The 21,692-nt window shown below is 38.4% G+C and overlaps 1 protein-coding gene across 1 annotated transcript in view; it reads left to right on the forward strand.

Moving 5' to 3' along the window:
* The window catches only part of DCDC1 (doublecortin domain containing 1), a 383,234-nt gene that overhangs the window by 324,174 nt on the left and 37,368 nt on the right, over positions 1-21,692 (forward strand). The window contains exons 25-32 of the mRNA XM_081062445.1: positions 965-1,100; positions 2,688-2,847; positions 6,762-6,920; positions 8,032-8,232; positions 13,363-13,456; positions 15,688-15,858; positions 19,511-19,696; positions 21,098-21,301. Of these exons, the coding sequence (XP_080918571.1) occupies positions 965-1,100; positions 2,688-2,847; positions 6,762-6,920; positions 8,032-8,232; positions 13,363-13,456; positions 15,688-15,858; positions 19,511-19,696; positions 21,098-21,301 (1,311 nt within the window). The remainder of the gene's footprint in view (positions 1-964; positions 1,101-2,687; positions 2,848-6,761; positions 6,921-8,031; positions 8,233-13,362; positions 13,457-15,687; positions 15,859-19,510; positions 19,697-21,097; positions 21,302-21,692) is intronic.

Below are 21,692 nucleotides of genomic sequence, written 5' to 3' on the forward strand. Positions count from 1 at the left end.
GACTTTAGCAGTCCAGCCTTTTTATTTATGGAATTAGAGGTACGAAAAGAATACCTGCTTTAACCGATACTGGAAATTCTTTGAACAGAGAACCAAGCTCCCACCACGTTATCAGAACTCAGTTCAGGCTCTGAATGTAAAGATTTAGAGAGTCTTAAGAAGAAGTACCAGTGACCCCTGTCATAGGCAGCGTAACAGAGTGGAGTCTGTTGTTCTTGGAGACCGGCAGATCTTGTTGTGAACTCTAATGCCATCACTTGAAAGATTAAAATATACATATATATATAATATAAAATATATACTATATAATATACTATATATAATTGTATATATATATATATATACATTTTTTTGCTGCAGTGCTCATTTACTGTTATTTCAGAAAATTTAAGGTAGATTGCATTAAAACATATGATACAGAAGATGAATTTAATTTAAAGACAAGTAGATGAGGCCACCAGGGCAAAGGGAGTATGAGTGAAAGGCGTGTAAGATGGAGCCAGGAGTGATTGCTATATGATCCTGTATATTTGTGACAAGTAAACCTGTCACTGTTCTGAGCAGCCAACATGAAGACAGACATGTGAACAGTTACGTGATTAAGTATGTCCGTAAGAGAAAAAGAAACGTGTTGTTCAAAAACAGTAAAAATTTGAGAAAGTTTTTCCTGGGTCCTCATATAGAGTATATGAGTATGTGTAATGATCAGTGAATGGCCTCAAAAAAGACAATACTGAGTTTCTTTTTTCTCTGAGTCTTTCGCAATACATGGAAAAATAGCTCCATTTTTTCCTCACTTGTATTTATTTAAGGACATTTAAGTAATACATATAAGCAAAATGAAGAAGAAAAAATGAGCTATTCATCTGTTACAGGCCATGCTGATTGTTTCCAGTTTGGGCTTTTACAAATAATGCTGCTGTGAATAATTGTATATGGGCTCAGAAGCTCATTTCTTTGATAGGTGTATGTTTCATGTGGAGAACATTGGATCAATCCTGACCTGTCCATTGCTCAGCGGAAGAAGCAAATCTTCCTGAGGAACTTAGCAGCAGATATTTCTAAAATTCAAACCTTCTGCACTACTCGTAAGATGGAGGGTAAGTATTGGAATTATTTACCTTAATATGTACAGCCAAAATGAAGTACTTGATGATACATCTTTTGAAAGAAAATCCAAGTTTGCTTAAACAGGTCATATTTCACTCCTGCATCTTGCTGTTTAGCTCTTTTGACTAATTTTTATATTCAATAGAGTTGCATAGTTTCATTCACACTACACTTTGGATGTGCAGAGAAAGCATAATTTGTTTACTTTATCTTCAACAAATAGGGCATTTTTTTGTGAGCTGCGTGCACTCTCACCAAGGAAAACACAAATTTTTGGTCAGGTTTAAATTTTGTCCCAGTCATGAATTTAAATAATCCCTTTAGTGGGAGGGCTTGCGGATTTCCCAGTTTCCAGAGTCTCACTTTAGTTCCTTTCTGGAAGGAAAGGACTTGGAGTCAGCTCCTTTTGCTTTCTGGGCACTGTTGGCTGAAGTCCGTGCTTGGGTGATGATGTTATTCTTTTGGCTCAGACAATGCTTTGGGTCGGTGGTGCTTCCTACCTGCCTCAGCCTCTCCTCTGCTTCCTCTGGCCCTCTGAAGCATGGTGTGGTTGTGTAGCCGTCTCTGCAAGTCTTTTCTACAGGACCCCTTGACCTTTGCTTGGCAACCACTTCTGGAAGATCCCCCAGTATGGCACTTAGCAGATCCTGGCTCATGTCTGCACCTCCCAGAAACCGAATCCAAGTTCAACTTGGTGTGGTGTGGCAAGGGCAGCTTGAAAGGTCCTGAAAATGGGCAGTGTCCACAATGTTTTCTGGGTATAGCTACGATACCTGAAGTGAAGGATATAGGGGAATCAGATACCCCATATCGGTTTTCTGCCTTCCTCTATCTTCTGCCTCAGATTCCCTCAGGTCCAGAAATGATGGGTTTTCTCTAGATCAACCCTGAGAAAAGGCTTAAACCCTTGAAGTGTTAAATGGGAGCTAAAGGTATTTGGAAAACTGCTAAATTATGACAGTGTCATCTTGACTTACATGGCTGTTGTCTTATGGCCATATGCTGTGCTTGAAAGCCAAAACTATCTTTGCACCTTTGCTTTCCTTTTGTAACATTTCTCATCTCCTCGTGTTCTTCTTCCTTCCCTTAAGGCTGCTGCAGGAACCAGGACAAAGTCCTATACACAGAAAGGCAACAGAGAAAAATTGTTAATATAATTTCAAACATTACCCTGTTGTATATATTTAACAGTGTATAGTAAACTTTGCATGAGCCTTTCAGAGGATTGAGGAACTTCACTGAGGAGTTTGGGATCCCAGAGAATGATCTGGAGACATACCTCTAAATAATGCAGCCCATTTAAGTAGTTAGAATTTACAAAAACTTACTTATTTTTGGAAAGACATATTTTTAGTATTTTTGACTAAGAACATCTTGAAAAGAAAAAAATCAACAAAAATTAAATGAAACCCAATTTATTAGTTTAAAGAACAATTATCAGTTACTCTTAGACTTTGTTTTCTTATACCAAATAAACTGGAAATTTTCTGCATTTTTATTTTAGCATGTATTTGCAAATTCCTAGTTCTCTGCAATCATAACTAATACGTTATGGTGATTTGTGTGTTTCTGCTCAGCTCTTGTTTTAGAAATCCAAAGTAACATTGTGTCTGGAGCCAAGCTTACCGTGTGTAAACCTATAGCAAGTTTTGGAGAAGAGAAACAAACAATAGAACCAGAAGAAGAACAAATGCAAAAAAATGCTTTAACAACGGAAAGTGCTTCCAGTAAAATTCTGTAAGTAATCAGTGTGCCCAGAAAAGCTACCTGCTTGGTATTTGAACTGAGTTCATTTGCTTGATAACAGCACAGAGCCCATTAAGGGAACCCACGCCAAGTTTCTGAGCCGGATGTCAAGTGAAGAGCTAGTGTTTAGTTTCCTGGCAAAAGGGTAGAGCTGGAGCTGCAGTGTTCAACCATCACAGTGACATACTTTCAGGAGTTTGGTTAAAATGTGATTCTTTTTAAAAGACTAGAATCTTAGAATTGCAGACATTTATTTGAAGAATCCATCATATTTTGTTTCCATAAATGTGGACTTCGGAAACAATTAAGTTTCTTCCCTAATGTAGGTTCAAGTTGAACGCATGTTAATATATGGTTATCATCCTGGATCTCTGATATAGCTTTCTGATTGGTCTTTATATCCATAATCTTCTCCTTCCAATAAACCTGAAGTTTTATCTATACGTAATTATCTTTCTAAAACACAATCCTTTTTATACAGTTCTTTAATGCCTACCTCTACAGACAGAAAGAAAAAATATTTAGTCTGGAATCCTGAGCCCTTCTGACTCTGATCCAGGACTGTCACTGATCCTCACTGGTACCCTCATGCCCATCTCCACTCTACCTTTTTTATTCCTGCCACATGAACTCCACGCTCCAGCTCAGCAGCTGGAGAATGGAGAATGTGGCCTGCTCCATTTATGCACTATTGCAGGCCTCTGAGTCACATACTCATTTCTCTCCACCTGAAGCGCCTTGGCATGCTCCGTCCTTATCTTTGGAAGGATTCTTCATCATTGAATTCAATCATGACAATGATCAAAGGTAACAATGTTTCCTCCCCACCCCTGGTCCCCCAAACAACCGCCAACCTGGGAATTCTTTGAGGCAAAAACTTGGTCACACATCTGTGAAGAGCAGGGTAACTGACTCTTCACATTAGTCATTATTTATTGAATAAATGAAGGAATGATTGAATGACTTTCCAAATTATAAAACCCAAAATAACTGACCAATTACCATTGCAATAACTGAAAATTAATTTATATATCACCATTATAAACTTTAAAAAAATTGTTGCTATACTTAAAGAATATCAACTTTTATTTTAGGAACCAAACTTTTTCATTTTGATGAGTGATTCATCTGGTCCCATGTCCTGCCACTAACAAAGGCACCACAAGGCCTTTTTCAGAGAGAATGATTTGTCCTATATGGTATCTTCCTCTATGTTTAGGGAACTGACCACAAACTTTCCCAGCATCCCCTTTCATTCTTCTTCTAAACAATGTATCATCTAGTCTTTGCTTTATTGGACTGTACTTGGAAAAAAATAAACAGAAAATAAGAAAAAAGAAAGAGCATCTTTGAAAGCAAAGATTCACATTGTTCTGATTCATAGATTTCATCAAAGTGGGGAGTCCTGGAGGTAAAAGTGATTGAGTTCACTGAGAACATAATGCAGGAATCTCCTGCACATTCCAGCCAGGCCCTTTTGATAGTATTTTCTTGAATATGCCTAGTAATAGGGAAATCACTATTTCACAAGGCAGCCCATTTTAATGTTGAAATAGTTATTTAGAACATCTCCATCTAATGATTTTATCTGTTTCTCTTTACTGTACTCTATTCCTCTTCTACTTAAATGTCCTTAAAATACTCAAAGCTCACCATCATCAGCCCACTGGGTTATCCCTTTTCCACGCGGAGCTTCACGAGTTCTTTGAACCATTTCTGATGACTCTATCCTAAATCATCTCACTTTGGAAAGTCACTAACATTTCCCTGGACTTTCTTAGACATGTTTGCTTGAAATTTTTGACATATTTGAGAAGTGGGATGATTTAAGAAGGGATATCCATACAGCAAGAGGCTAGAAAATAAATTTGGAAGGAACCATTTTGATAGACGGGTTCTTTGTAAAGGTATCTGGTAAAAAAAGTAAGAAGCAAATGGGGAAGAAACTCTGGGAGCACTAACCTCTGCTTTGATGCTTTACGGGAGAAAAGGCTTCAAAGAATAGAGCTCTGGGGTGCAGGTGGGGGGAGCTTCCCGTTTCCTCACTGCATTATGGGCACACCTTGCCCACCTATCTCTTAAGCCTCTTCTCCTACCCTTCCCCTCATTCTCTGCATACCCGTCACACCAATGTCTCTGTTCCTCAAATGAGCCAAACATAGTCCTGCTTCAGAGCCTTGCCAGTTGTTCTTTTCTCTGCCCAGAATTCCCTCCCTCCAGGTCCTCACATGGCTGACTCCTTCCCATGGTCCAGGTTCTCAACTCAAATGCTATCTCTCACAAGAGCCTTCTCTGACTCCATTGCTAAAGCAGACCCCACCCCACACCAGCCAAGTTCTATCACAGTATTCTGTTTTATTCCACTTATGGCACTTGTCTTATTTATTTATTCATTTACTTGTCTATTATCTCTCTATTCTTCCCACTAGAATGTAAGCTCCATGAACCCCTGAGAACTTATCTGTTCTGTTCATCACTGTATCCCAACACTTAGAACTCTGCACCTATCATAGATAGATGTTTAATAAATATTAGTTAAAGAAATGAATGACCAACTAAAGAATGATTATTTTTATGAATGAATGAGTGAATGAACAAAATGGATGAATTATATATAAAGCAAGATGGATTTAAAAATAGCTGTTCTAAAATTGACTTGACTGTACTTCATTAGTCTGGAAGCCCAAGAGCATCTAGATAAATTCCAAGTTAGCAAATGAAACATTTGGATTTTGAGAAAGATTCCTGTTTATACCCTGCCAAATATGACCTTTCCAACCCACTCCTTTCCTCAAAGAAATGGAGTTGGTGGGAAAGCTGTGTTTTTTTATTTTTAACACAAGATGGCACTGTAGTGTTTTTTTAACTGACAGATTTTTTTTTTTTTTTTTTTGACTTGAGAAGCTGCTTGTGCTGCAGTTCTGAATGAGGCAGTTGTTACCCACCAGCTTCATATCCACATGTAATGCTTCCGTTACATTGGAAAAATGTATGGGCTGCTCTGCTAACACAGACATTGTCCCTAAAGATTTTGTTGGTAATTTCATATTGCTTACAGTTACATCAAATTACCACAAGACCTTGACAATCACGGTTTCCCCCAGAGAACTTTATTTACACATATGCATATTTGGGGTACTGAAATATATTTGCTGCCTTGCCTGTATATTTATCCTGCCTTCCACTGAGCAGTTCTCATAGAGTGTCATGATCCCACGGAAGGCAAAAGTGCCCTTCCAGTGTCCTGGAACATGATACACACAGATCTGTATGGTGGCTATGCCACTGTGCACACCTCCATCTTAATCAGAAGCCAGAAGGTCGGCACACTTATTCAAACGATGGTTATTTACTGTAAATATTTTAGTACATTATTCTCTGTCAAAAGCTGGTACGTATGTGCTGATGCTATTTGAGTCTCCCTAGATTTCTTTATTGAGAGGAAAAGTTAAGTTAATTAAGATTACTTTAACATTGGCTAGTGAATAAACTTAATGAAACCCAGTAATCTAGGTTGTACTGTTCCAGACAGAATTATGACCCACTTATAGGGTAGGGAGAGATCTAATTATACATTCGTTACGAATTTTTTAAACTATTATGTAGTCTTAATCTTAACATTTTTGAAGTAGAATACATGGCCCCCCCTTTTTTTTCCTGAGTATATATAACAAAGATGAATGCTGTTTATCGTGTGATTGAGGAATTTTATTTATGTCCTTATATTAAAAGATGTAAATTACGTTTTAGTAGTATGTAGATTTGCAATGTTAAGCACCATTTTGGAAATATGATTTGTAGATCCACTAATATCCTTCAGGGTATGACCAGACTACACCTCAGAGAAAATTCTCTGAGTAGAAATCAGAATTCATAGACTTGTGTTTGTTTCTGAACCTTGATAGAGATTCACATGCAAGAGCCCATCTCCGAATAAAGGCTTGTCACACACTTTTCAAGTATGCCTGGCAGGAAACTTCTCATAACTTTGATGAGGGTGACAGTTTGCCAAAGAAAATGGAAGACGAGCTCTTCAAAAATGTGGAACTACAGAAGAAATACAGGTAAAAGTTGCTAGGGATTCCTGTTAAAATTTCTACCTGTTCTTAAATTCGCTTACTTTGGGACAGAAATATCCCTGAGGGTTTGCATTGCTGTTGGCTTCTGTTTACATCAACATATACATTTCGGTTTTTCTTGTGTGTTTGATTGATGTATTTGCAAGTGTTGGTGGGAGGTTCATTCTCATTTTAGCTGTGTTTAATTTCTTATTCACTGGTGTATCTTTTCTGTGAAAACAGTAAGCTCATCCAACTTTGCCTCTTGAGAACTTAGCACAGAACTTATAATATTTGTTGAATAAATGTGTGAATGAACTTATAAATAAACATGTAAGATGCCCTGATGTCTTTAAAAAATTAGTAAAATGCAATTTCTTCCTTTTTAATTTTATGTTTTTTTCTGGTCGATGTCCAGTGAGATGACAGGAATCGATAGTACTTTGCGTGTTCCATAATCTTTAGACATTAGCTAAACATTTCAGCAGTTTATATGAATTAAAACGGTTTTGGTACTTCAACATTTAGCATTCGTCCATATGCATAGTAGGGGTTTAATAGATGTTTATAAATTAATTTAATTGCCAATACATTGTGATATTTAATATGTTTAATAAGCCTGCTTAATGCCTTAAGATCTTTAAGTAAGAGATTCCTTTAAATTAACTCATTAGCATATGATTATTTTCTTTGATGATATTGTATGAGTTGTTAGGGAAGATTGAAAAACTTGGAGAATGATATTCTATTTGCCAGGGATAGTGTAGATAGAGGATAAAAACAATCATGGTTTAAACAGAGTTCCTTTATATCTCTCTGTTTTGATTCTATAGCCTCCCTCCTTCTTCGACTTCTGTTTCCTCTTTAACTAAATGATCTCTTTTACCGAATTTCTTTTCTCTTTGCTGATGAATTTCTCATATCGGATAAATATTTCTGTTAGAAAATAAACTCAGAATTCTACTTTTTACATCAGCTTGGCAGTACAAGACAAACAGCATGGCTGCTGTCCTGATGATAATGCCTCACCATTATTGCTCGCCAATAGAACCTGCATCTCCAGCAAACCAAGTTTACAGGGCATTTTCCTTCACTAATGGGATTTTCTTTATTTCAGCCATTCTCCCAAACACAGTAAATTGCAGAAGCTTTGCCACCAACAATTTGAATACAGAGATGGGCAAATTATAAGCCATGCAGCTCCTCAGCTAGTCTTGGGGGTGCCAGGTCCTGACTTGCGTTCAGGCACGGAGGTAGTTTTGGTGGAGAAAAATGCGAATGAGAGCCATCAACGCTGGACGCACAAGGAAGGCAGCAGGTAAACCCATTATAACTGGGGGTTGATATATCAAAAGGTGACCAGGAGCCTAAGAGAACCAGCATGGTCCCCACGGAGGAGGCAGGGCTATATCTGAGGACTTTCAGATTTTCTATTTGATATAATCAGTAAGATTTTTATCCTACTCAAGGAAGAGAAAGAGACTGAAGTCAAATGTAAATGGTAAGTAGCTTACATACAACTTATCTACTATCGATTCAGATATGAAATGTGAAATTTGACCTACTGGGTTCATAGTTTTAACTGGCCATTGAGGTCAAGAGTAAACTGGACCCTCATCTAATTTTATTTTTATGATTTGAAGGGATCAAGTAACATTTTGAAAAAGTCCCCATTTAAAAACATTTTGTAGTACTTTTTCATTAACTCAATCTCCTGCCCTCCCCCCCGTGCATAACTTTCCTCCCTCCCCTAGTCCATCAGATAACCAACTGATATGGCTTCCACTTCCACAGTGAAAAGGAATTCTCACTTTTACAAATATATCAAACCAATCCAAGGCCGACCCTTGGTTGGATACAGATTCAAGCCAGCCACTGTCAGAAAGTTATTTCCAAGTCAGTCAGAGGAAATTTGACAGTACCACATGGTATGAGGAAGCCTTGTTAATTTTGTTGGGTGTCATCATGGTTTAATGGTTATGTGAAAAAAATAAAAGTGTAATCACTTTGATATATATATATATATATATACATACATACATACACATGTATATATATATATATATACATGTATATATATAGTAGTATTTATAGATACAATTAAGAGGTATCAGATTTGCTTTAAACAATTCTAGTAAAAGCAAAAAATATTCAAGTTGAAAGGGGAATGGATGAAGCAAGAATGGCAGAATGTGTATAGCTGTTGGGTCCATGTTGGTTTCTTACACATTTCTCTCTGTGTTTGTGCATGATTGAACATTTCCTTAATAAGAAAGAAAACTCCTTGGTTTTTAGATTGGTTTGTTTCAGCTTCTACCATTAGTGTTATATGGTGGGTCTCCAGGGGCCTCTTCAGTCTCTTGAAATACTAGACAAAATTTGTGTATTGGTGCAATACATTCCTTGCAACCCCTCCCCTTCCCCCCCCCGCCCCCCCCAAACTGCTGTGATTTTTCATTGGATTCTCAAAACATTTGTGATACAAAAGGCTTCGGAGTCAGTGCTTTGAGAGAGATTGCATAAGTATCGTCAGGTGGCAGCAGAGGGCTCAGCGTGGGCTGGAAAGGAGCTAGCCTTACTCTGCTCACTGTCTAAGGTGACAAAGCTGCCAGGAAGGAATACTTGCTGAGCTTGTTTTAGAGAAGGCTGAAAAGCCAAAGTGTAGACAGACGTGGTGAGTGCTCCTTGGCCCCATTCATCCTAGCTAAGCTATCTTTGCAATGGAAAACTAGGAAGCAGGCTTTTGTCCCTGTAAATGGCTTGCTTTATGGGACCAGAATTCATTCATTCAGCTGCAAAGGGTTATTACGGGCAGTGTTTTGAGTGCTGGTGCTTTAGCAAAGAACAAAACATTAAAAACCCCTGCCCCTACAGAGCTAGTGCTACCGCATTTCTACATTTCTGGAACTTAGCAATACATCTTACTGCCTGGACTTTCTGTATTATAGTAGAGATCCTGCTTGAGCTTAAGTTGGAATTCCAGCATGGCTGATGAACATTGGTGAGCAAGCATGGGGAATGAGAGAGGTGACCCTTAGGCAGGAGAAAGCCAAGCATGATGACTTTGACTCAGAAACACTTGGTCATTGGAAGAGAGAGTCAAGTTCTAAGTCATGCTGAGTGTCTGTTACTGGTTTTGTTTTTTCATACTGAGTGCTGTGGAGAAAGCAGGAGGAGGGGAAGTCTCTTTAGGTAAAAATAGAAAGAGAAGTTTGTTAAAACTCGGAAATGTCGGACCACAACCAGCACTGCTTTGGAAAATCTAACCACGTGTAATACAAAAGAGGAGAGCAGTCTCCTTCTACTTTCCAAAACACTCTTCAGCTTGGTTGTCTTGAGGTCTCCCCATGTCAATCCATTGAAGAGAAGAACACATGGTGGGAGATGGTGGTATTGATTGATCCCTGGTCAGAACTTTAGAATCTGGAGAGAAGAGGTGGAGCAGTGAGGGAGAAGGGTAGCAGGACAGGATTTGCTCATGAGCATGTTTGTCACCATCTAGGGATTCTCACAAACACTTGCAGAAGTCTTGATGATTAGGTACAAGCACAATTCAGAGGAATATATATCCTGTTATAGAAGTGTGTCTGCATAGTGACAGTAATTCTGAGATTTCTTCCACATTTTCCCTTGGCATTTTGCATTGTTTTCTTTCATGTAATCAGATATCAAACCTATTTTTTGTGATAAGCTGGTGAGACCAGGCACATTGGTTGCACTATGTTGCAGAAACCTGTAGAAAATTCCATTTATGTGAATTTTGATCCTCCATATTTTGCCCATGCAGTCAGTTTGCATTTAGAAAAGCAACTGCCCATTTCGAATTTGTAGGCATAGTAGCTCACTGCCAACATCATGGGAGGTATTAAGTGGTTGTCACTGTACTGAGAATTTTCTATCATTAGTCCTTTCATCCAGGTCTTGCTGGGATAACATGTTTTCTATGCTGGAAATATAAGAAATCAGTGAGGGGGCACTGAAAGTTAGTAGGAAATTGCCAAAGACTCATGCACTTGATTCCCAGCCCTACAGAAGAATGGCCCCGATCAACCTTTGAGATAATTGGCATCTTCCCCCAATTTTCAATTCTGGCACAATCTGAATTAATCATTTGGTCTCTAAAGGGAAATATGAAAATATATGAAAAAATCCTCAGGGACGAAAAATCCTCTCACAATTATAGAGGGGGAAATGTAGCATCATGGAAAAATGTGGAGCTGAAAGAGATCTTAAAAATCTTCTAGTCCTAGGCACTCGATTCCAAAGCTAAGGAAACTAAGGCTCAAGGAGATAAAGTGACTTGTATGTGCACAGAGCACATGTTAACAGAGGAGGTAGTGATATCGTGCTGGGTATTGGTGGGACATGGAGTCATTTCTCACTTGCTGTTTGGCACATGGGGGTGTTTTATGTGAAGTCTATAAGCTCAGACTTCCTGCAGAATGCAGGCGCTCCTGCTATGGGCAAGTGCCAATTGACTGCACTGTTTAAAAAGGAAAAGAAAACCCAACACTATCATGTCTGAGCATGGCACTGAAGCATGGGAAACATTGCTACATCCACTCCAGTCAGCAAAAACGTAGAGATAGCTAGGTAACTAATCTTGGCATCTCCGTAGGTCATTGCAGAAATATACACTTATTCATTCATGTGAAAAATATTGAGTGCCAATAAGAAAACCATGCAACATGCTGAGGCTGCAGAGATGAACAGTATAGAGTATGGTGCATTGCACAGTCTTCAGAAATGCTTAAAAGGAATTTGATAAAATTCAATACCCATTTTGGATTTAAAATGATACTTCATTAGCTAAAAATAGAAGGAAGAAATACACTGTAAATTAATAGAGATCATCTTGTAACACCCAGAGTAATGTTGAAAATTTGGTAATAATTTGACTGTATTCCCCCCGCACTTTGTGAATTCTTTACAATGAGGATACATTGTTTTCTGTTCAGAGATTTAAATGAGATATCTGGAATTTTTTAAGTCTTGAAAGGAAAAATGTACTACTGTTATAACAGATCCCCTCCCACCTTCTCCTTTTCCCTCCAATCCCACATAATTAAGTTTTCTATTCAGGAAGAGTTGTATTTTCCACAGCAGGAATGCCACAGCTGGTCTGTAATGTAACTCGGCTGACCGATGTAAAGAACTGGCTTTTTCTATACAAACGAGAGTCTTGAATGTTTGGTTTACTTTTGCTGTTAAGTGATGCAAGGAAAAGAACGTGAGGGTTTTAGCTTAATAATTTTGATTTTGTTTTTCAGTCAAGGAGGCTTTATGTTAGCTCCATTATAAAATCACTTAAAAAGATTCACCATATATCTTGGACTTTTAGGGAAAACTCCTTCAGAAAAAATTTGAGGGAAAGCTATTAAAAAATCACAATGATTAATAATGTTACTAGTAGCTAATACTATGGGCTACAGGCCAGACAACATTCAATGCATTTTATATGCATTAATTTAATGAATAGTCCTGTATGCACCATTATCCCATGCTACAGATGAGGGTACTGAGGGACAGAGTGGTTAAGCAAAGCAGAGCTACTGAAAGGTAGACCCAGGACTCAAACTTAGGCATTCTGGCTCCAGAATCCATGTTCTTAATCACTGCCACACTGCCTCTCATAAATTCAATGGGCTAGGAGAGTATATCAGTCTGGGTACAATCTGGTGACAGAAACCATACAGTGATTTAAACAGGGGAAGTTTAACATAAAGAATTACTCAATGTTGATAAAAGAGTAATTATCAGATCTTTTAAGGAATGAATAAGTTCTATATGGTACTCCAGGGGCGAGGGAGGGTATGCAAGGAAGGACCAACTTGGAATTGCAGCCCCCCCCCCACCCCCCTTCCCCCAGGGCTGGAGTTCAGGACTCCCTGGAAAAGGTGTGGTTGCAACCCGCTGGATGGCAGAGAAGTTTGCTGGTTTGCCTGGCCAGACCTGGTTTGTGGGTGCTGCGCAAGTAGGAAGCAGCCCTCTGGAACATATATGGGGGTGCAGCTGGTTGCTGGCACATAGGCATAAGGGAATGGGGGTGCTGTTGTGGCAGAAGGCCTGGAGCATGTGATATCCATGTCGGGAGGGCTGTGGATGATCAACAGACTTAGTCAGGGCAGTGAGGGTGCCCGAGGGACAAAGCATGCTGGGTACCTGGTTGAGGCAGTGCATCCCTGATATCCCACCATCCACCCTGACCCCATGCCGCAACCAGAAAGAGCAGAGATCCTCCTGCAGTGTTCTTCCAGCACTCTCTATAAAGAAAGCTTAACATTGTGCTTACTGTAGAAATGGCAGAAATGCTGCAAGGATTCGCATCCCTTCACATCCATTATCGCAGAGCAGGTGTGGAGTTGAGAGGCAACACAGATACGTGGTATGGAGGGGCTGCTAAGCTACTCATGCTGCCTGTAATGTGCCTCATCCTGTTTTCCCCAAGGACCTTTCACCTGGTGAGCAACCCAGACCTGGTGCTGGCAGTGTCTATGACCAAGGCTAGAAATGAAGCCCGTGGCTATCCAGTTATTGTTCAGGTAAGATAGAAATAGGCTGAAGAGTAATCGTGGCCCTTGATTTAGTTAAATTTAGGTAAAGCTCCTTGTTGTGGAGAATGAAAATGGATGCCACCGAATGCTATCTTGAATGCTGTTGCTAAAATATTTACAATAGTCTGCTTAGATTTCAAGTTGAACATGTTCATGTAGCTCTTAATTTAGTTGAATCCAACAGATGGTGATTGTGGGCTTGCTGCATGTCGGGAGCGATGCTAGTTCCTTAAATCAAATCCAACAGCAAGCATGAACCATGTCCCCCGGGCATTCATGTAGCTGATCGTCTCAGTGGTGGGTGCAGTTATGGAAGTGGCTGTTCGATGCACATGTTGTAGGGTCAGTGATCAGAAACATAGGCAAGTCCCCTCTTGCCTGGCAACTGGAGGGAAAGAACCTGGTGGGAGGGTCTTCCTGGAGGATGTGAGCTTGCCCATGTTAATTCTAAGGGACTCGTTTGAAATACACTTAACATACATTTGTAAAGACTTACAGAAGCCAGACCATTTCGGGAGACTCCAGAGAAGTCTGACTTTATTTGGGTTTTGGGCAAAGACCGAGGGAGTTCCTTTTTTTTCTTTTTTTTTCATGTTTGTCTGTCACCCTCACTTACTTAAAAGCAAAGACACTCCTAGACGAATATGTGCTTATGTGTTTCTCTTTGTTAGGAGGACAGAGTTTAGGAGTGTCCCGACTCGGTGTTTACTTTCTGTATCCTTTGCAGTATTTGCCATCTTTTTGTTAAACAGAATATATTGTCGCTAAATAACATTTCTCTTATTCTATGCTTTTCATAGCAAGTAGGCAACTTGTTTTGCAGGTCCTGAATCCAAAATCGGGACATAGCAATCTGGACAAATATCAAAGCTTAATTCAGTCTTCTATCCTGATGATCAATAGGGATGAAAAATGTATTTCAGGAGACACAAATATGGACTAAAATTTATTCTTAATTACATAACATCACATTCTTCCCTGTCAGGTGCCTCTTTGGCAGTGAGATCAAATCTCATGCAGATGCAAATTTAGTACTGGGATCAGTTTCATAAAATTACAGATGTGGATGTTTTCCCTTAAGGTTCCCATTTTATAAGAAATGAGTTTGATCCCAAGGTAATTTGTATTACCTTTCAAGGTTTTTTTTTCTTTCCTGGTGTTTCATTTTTATTTCTTGAAGCAATCAGTTTGTGAGAAAATATTAAAGTTCATGTAAATTAATAAAAATGAGGCACGTTAGGTTAATGTTACTAGGCCACTCCCTCTCCATTCCTTGAAATATAGTCTTTGTTTTCATGCCTCTGAGGGATGTTCTATTGTCTGACCTATTAATCAGTTCTTAAGACTCATTTATTTTCCTCTTTACTATCAATCTCTCCTTGGTACAGTAAGTGTTATTCATTATAAAGTTCCTTGAGGTGTCATGATATGCTAGTTGGAACTAATCTACTGGTTTAGATTCTCTTAAATTGAACCTGCTTGGTTCTTTACTTGTGCTCGAACCAGGTCTTATAATTAGAATAAATATGCTGTTTCGAGTACAAATAAAACTGACCCGACTCATATTAAAAAAAACACACACAAACTCCTTGGTTATCAGTGAAATGTAAATTAAAATATTAGCAATGTACTATTTTTCATTTATTAAATTGATGATGTTTTGGTAAGAATGTGAAGAAAACAGGTCATTTCTTATGATATTGGTGCAAGTGTAAACGACAATAACCTTTCTAGAAAGCATTTTGATATGATGAAACTTTATTTGTTTTGAGGTATTTTTTCTAAAGAAGTTATGGATTTACAAAAAGATTTATCTTTATAATTGTTCATTGCTTTTTTGCTTATAGTAAGGAAAACTTGAGAATCTACATATTTAACTATTGTGGATTGGTAAAATAAAATATCCCTAAGATCAAATAGCATATATCCTTTAAAAATGTTCAAAAAAGAATTATGAAATATTGTTAAATAAAAAAAGAAGAAACCCAATGCTGTTACCAAAATGTATGCTTTATAATTCTACTTTTGCAAATCAAACAATGCATATTTATAAATATAAAAATGTTATGTATATAATTATCAAATATCAATAGTAGTTACATTACATAGTAGAATTATGAGTAATTATCTGTAGTTTCTCAATTTATGCAGTGAAAACTGACTGCTCTTTACAAATCATAAACTCTCTCATTTGACTCTGTATTTTGTCTCTTTTTCAGACATATAAACCATATAACAATGGGACTTCTAATCAAAAGTGGAATTACATTGAAAATGGGAAAGCTTTTATGGCCTTCCACAGCACTGCACTGGATAAGGAAATCACAGCAGCAAATTATGCTGGTATTTGTACATCAACCGTGGTTAAAGAACAAAACATTGATCAGCCAGTAAGTGGTTCCTTCCTACGGAGGATAAAAGAAAAAGACAGGGAGAAATGGGGTAATTTAATAAAAGAAGACATGGTTTCTCTAGAAAACCTGTGTTCACATGAATTAAGCACTGATTTGTGAATGAAATCACGTAGATACTGCGATTCTAGTTAGGAAAGAATGAAAGAATATTGATATTACCCTCTGCTTAAAATATTTTGCTGCCTCCCTATCACCATCTTTTGCTCATCATCAATTTATAGAACACATGTGAAGGAGGCTGATCACACATACTACACTCCCACAGGTGTCCCTGCCACACTAGACGTCACTCCACTCCAGAAAGCATACTAAAATGAAAATGAGTGTGACTTTTAACTATATTACATTATACCAAGCTTTGGCCTAAGCATACGTGCACTGGCATTTGTAAAGAAAATCATTCTCAAGTTTGGTCCTTTCATTTTGTATTAGTAAGGATGACTTGCACTAAACTTTACAAATACCTGAGATATTGTGGGTCGATGGGTCAAGCCACCTTGCTGTTGTTGACGACCATTGACTTACAGAAAATTAAAATCTCATCATGCACACCACAAGACCCTCCAAGACCCTCTTTACTCTGCTCCTCAAATGTCTCTAAACCACTGCTGTTTCTTGACTCATTGTTCTCTAGTTCTGCTGAATAAGAGATGTCCAAATGTACCACACCATTTTGCATCTCTCTGCTTTTGACTGTGCTGTCGTCCCCTGTGCCTTTTCCTCCTTTGTCAGTGAACTGAGACCTGTTAGCAAATGTGCTGTCAGACTAGTGAGGTTACCTTAAATGGAATCAAGTCAACTTCAAAAGGACCCCAGTGTCCAAATAGAAAGCAATTTAAGCGTTGCTATGACTAATGAGTACAGTGTATTGACATACAGTAGATATGTTTAAATCCCTATGTTCATATTGATATTAAACAATAGCAACAACAATGACTAATTGGTCACAATTAAATGATGCTGTAGCTGTAGAACCAATTCATTACTTTGAAAAGTGGGAAACAAAGAATCAAACGTTTGTTTTTTTTCTTCCTTTATGAACTGTATGTCAGGATAACAAAATAGTTGGTGAGAAGAAGTCTCACTTCACAGAAACATCCCAGCTAATAAATGCATTGGCACCAATTCATCATGAAGCCCACACTTTTCTATATAAATGATTCTGTATGTCATATTCATTCAGTTCCATCTGAGAGTGGACATTTAATTTTCTGCATCCCAGGAATTTGTAGAGAAATGGAAATTCGATGTGCATATGGAGAAATCCATAGTGGAATTTAAGAATTACATTTTCGAAAGTATCATCTAAATATTGGTTTTGAATTGAGGTAGCTCTGTGTACTTAAAGGGAGTAGCTGATGCTATTTGGCAAAAGCAAAAGAGCCAAGAGCTTGAAATCAGGAGTCACAGTTTTATATTTCAGCTCTGCTGTGTACTACTTGGGTAGCCTTGGATAAAAACTTCCCTCTCTGATCCTTTGTTTTGTCATATGTGAATCGAGAATGAAGATATTAGCTCTGACTGTACTTAACTTTTAGCCTTGTGAGGAACAAAGCAAATGAGAGAGTCTAGATGAAAGTATTTTAAAATTTTATTATGGAAATTTTCATACACATTCAAAAGTAGACAGACTAGTACAATTAATTATCATATACCTATCATCAAAATTCAATTATTTTCAACGTTTTCCAATGTTAGCAAACCCCCAGACGTGATATTAATTTAACCTCAAACTTAAGCATGCACCTCTAAAAATTTTGAACATTTTTTTACGTAATCATTATGCCAGTGTCACACTTAACAAAATTAACAATAAATCTTCGAATACCTTTTTCTTAATCATATGTCCCAAGTTCTCTTAAAAAATTCTCCTTTCGGTTGGTGGTTTGAGTCAGGAATCCAACCAGGTCTCTATGTGACATTTGATTGCAGAATGTGGGTCCTTCGTCCTGTAGAATGCTTCTATTTGGATTTACCTGTTTGCTCTCTGTGGCGTCCTTTAACTTATTTCTCTAGCCCCTATTATTCCGTAAAAGAAATTTAGCACTAGAGTTATAATTAGATTTATGTTCAATGTTTTTTGACAAGAATCTTTATAAGTTTTACTGCATATTTCATATATATTACTTATGCAGGCATCCAATGTCTGGATTTTCCATTTTCATGATAACAGTTACCACTGGGTTCATAGGATTGCAACCTAATTTCACATTTCCCAGTGATGTTTCCTTTAGGATCCCCCTTTGGTGATCTTTGCCTAAATCAATTACTTTATTAGGAATTTCAAAAGAGTTAATTTTGTTTAAATGTATTAGATGAACTTTTAATGTAACGAACTTCACCTTTTTAGTTAGGTACTTTGACTACCCAAAAATATGGTTTGTAAGGGATGGTAGGATAAATGCTTAATTTGTTCTATCTCACTTGTCTATTGTTGAATAGCAAACTACCTAAAAACATGGCTTAATCCAATAAGCATTTTTTGCTCTGAAGGTCAGTAGTTTCAGGCTGGGCCCAGCTGGGTGGTTCTGCTGGTCTTGCCCAGATCACTAATGTGGGTGTGGTCATCTGGTGGTCCTTCAGTACTTTGGTGGGTCCATGGGGATTGGATGGTCAAAGATGGCCTCCCTCATATGTCTGGTGCTTACCAGGCTGTTAGCTTAGGGCTTTGGTTCTCCTAAAGCTTCTCCAGTAGGCTAGCCCTAGTGTGTTCAGATTGTGGTCTCAGGGTTCCAATTGCAGCCAAAAGATACAAGCTTTGACGTGCAAGCACTTCTTACGCATGTGCTTGCATCACATTTGCTAATGCTACACTGGCCCAAGCAAGTCACATGGCCTTGCCCAGATTCAAGGAAAGCAGAAAAGGAGAAAGAAACTCTATTTCTTCATTGGACCTACAGCAACATCATATTTCAAAAGGGCATGGAAACAAGGATGGGATAGTTTTATTGTAGCCATCTTTGCAAATAATCTATCACACCTTTTAATGACCAAGTTTCAGAGTTATAATTTGGTGCTAGTTTACTTCCCCATGGACTCCAATAAATTGTGGTTTTATTATTTGTTGGGTTTTTGTTGTTGTTGTTGTTGTTGATTTTACTTATATTTTTAGCATCACTATGAATTCATGGGATTTTACATATTCAAACATATTCAGAGTATTTCTCTGTTAGTATTCTTTTTTTTTGCTCTAAAATTATCCCACTTTGGGCCAGTGAAAGCCCTTGATGTTGGCTCCTGTGTCTTTTTAACATGATTTCTTTACTCTTGGATGACTTTTTTCTTTCTGGGCACCACATGACATCGCTTGCTTATTTTATGTATTTCTTGCCCTGAGTGTGGAACTAGCCATTGCTCCAAAACACCCTGATTCTGGACAAGAGTTGTACACACTGATGTTGAATTGTCATTGTTTCTAGTGTTTTTCAGTCAACAGAGTTTGTAAATATGTGTGTGTGGTTTTTTTAAGTGTAATTATTAGGGAGCAAAATAGAACATTCATGTTGAGATTTCAAATTTAGCATTTGGGGTTTATATAAGCATTTTATTTGTACTGTAGAGTGTTCTATAAAAATGCTATTATAATTTAGATGTGCCTATAAGAACACATCTTTGTCTTTCTGTTTAGGGATACTATTACCTCTCACCCACTGGAAAGAAAAAAATCATGCTCTGCTTGGCGTGTGGACAATCCGTGAGAGCAGAGAAGGGACTGAAACAGTTGCTCCCAGGGCTGCCGTTCCTCTGTGCCTCTGGGTCCAAGACGAAGCAGCCCTTCTCACGAGGGCCTTTCAAGGTCATCACTGTGGCCAAGGTGTGTAAGGATCTGAACTCTGCTAATACCTATGTGGCATCACTTGGGAAGCTCTGATGCATTCATTATCTGCCTTGCACTCAAGTGCATCTCCGCTCATCCAATTCATCTTCCTCTGATGCACCTTTACCATTCCACCTGCATTGATTTCCTTTTCCCCATTGTAATGTAAAATACATTGTCTATTAATAGTTCAGTATACTCTTTGAAGTCAATTGGGCACTTCTGCGGCTTTAATCATCCACAGACACCTTCCACTGCTCACTGTGTTGCTTTTAGATGACGAAGTAACTGCAAATCTTTACTTTGTAGAGCAGCTTTTTTTTTGCTTATATCCACGGGGTAAGCTCCTTTTTTCTAGTATGGAACATTTCAGGGAGAATTTGACGTGTTGTTGTCAATGACTCTTCAGTTTGGGTGCCTGAATTCACACATCCATGTCTAATATTATTTATAGCTTATGGAGAGAAAAAGTCTCTGCTGCTTTGTTGTGATCTCAGTTTAAAATGGTACCATTTAAAATATCCTTTCCATCAAGTTTAGACATGAGATGAGCTAAGGAGAACTTAAACACCTGTATACAAAGGAGCCATTCCTAAGAGATGGGCAACCTTCCAAGATGCTGCAGTATGCCTGGCATGCCCGTCAGGGCTTGCCCACCCCATTCCCCAGTCACTCCCCTTTCTCCCCTAAGCCCGATACACATTGCAGGGGATGCGGTGGGGTGGAATAGTAACAATTACAGTCAACATCAACTGAAATAACTCTGAAGGAAAAAGGACGTCAGTTCTCTAGGGAAGTCTGAGGCATTCGGCTTTGCTTTAGTCGTAGTGGGGCGGTGTAAAGGAGGCGGTGAGACGATTGGAAAGAATTCCCAATGTTCCAGTATCTCAGAGCTTTTCCCTCAGGGCAGCATTACGAGGAAGACGGGAAAGAGGAAGGTGAAGAGTGGGTGTTCACCTTCCTCATTGCCATATGGTTAAGGCTATCCTCATTCCCCTCCTCAACCATCAGTTTCTTTCACCATAGGATGGCTTCCTCCTGAAGTTAAAGAATAGATGATCTGTAGTGCTAGTGTCCCTTTGCCTTAGTCCTTGGCTCTCCCTGGTCCTGGCAGCCTTCAACATCTCCTGTCACAGGAGAAGGCCAGAAACACTGCCAGATGCCCAGCGTCACCTCAAGGCTCCGTGACAGGCTGAGAAGAGAGCTGAGTTCTGACCCAATGTCCTTCCATCTACAGAATCCAATACCTATAATGTGTGAAGTGAGCATTTCAAAATTTAGATGCCACACACGTACATGCATGTATTTATTACATGAAGAGGCTGAAGTAGACCAAAACACCAAAATTGAAAAAAAATCTTGAGTATACCTATGATTTTTATTTTTATGTTAAATCAGGCTGATTTATCGCCTTATGAGGCTCAGAAAACTCTAAGTTATTATGAAGAATGCCTATTATCTTTACGGCTGAAGACATGCATGCAAGTTGTATCTCATAGTAGTATGGCAGCTACGCACCAGAAGGCAGTGAAAATAATTGCATACAAAAATGGAGATGGATATCAAAATGGGAAGTTAATTGTGGCTAAAACATTCCCCATGGTAAGTGGCTATCACTTAAATGGTTCTTGCATTCTAGAGGTAATGATAATGGTGATTCTTCTGACAAGAAAAAAGCAGTGGGAGTGAGTGATAAATGTCCCTGGCCAGTTTCACCAATTTAAGATGATAAGATCAAGACCTCTGTTTTCATAAAGATATTCTTTTGACTGTATTTCTATGGATATGGTCTAAGGAATGACAAACCAGAATAAGATTTTTAGATTGGCTCCAGAGCAAAGATATATAAAAGCAGAGGGGAAACAAAGCTACCAGAGTTTCTTCATTTTTGTGACAGAATGCATTTTTTGCCTTCCTTCTAATTCCAGCTTCAAGTTGTATGTTGTCCGAATATTCTAGGGGATGCTAACTCATTTATCATGGGAGATTATGG

The sequence above is a fragment of the Rhinolophus hipposideros genome (genome assembly GCF_964194185.1).
Source record: "Rhinolophus hipposideros genome assembly, chromosome: 10".
Lineage (NCBI taxonomy): Eukaryota > Metazoa > Chordata > Mammalia > Chiroptera > Rhinolophidae > Rhinolophus > Rhinolophus hipposideros.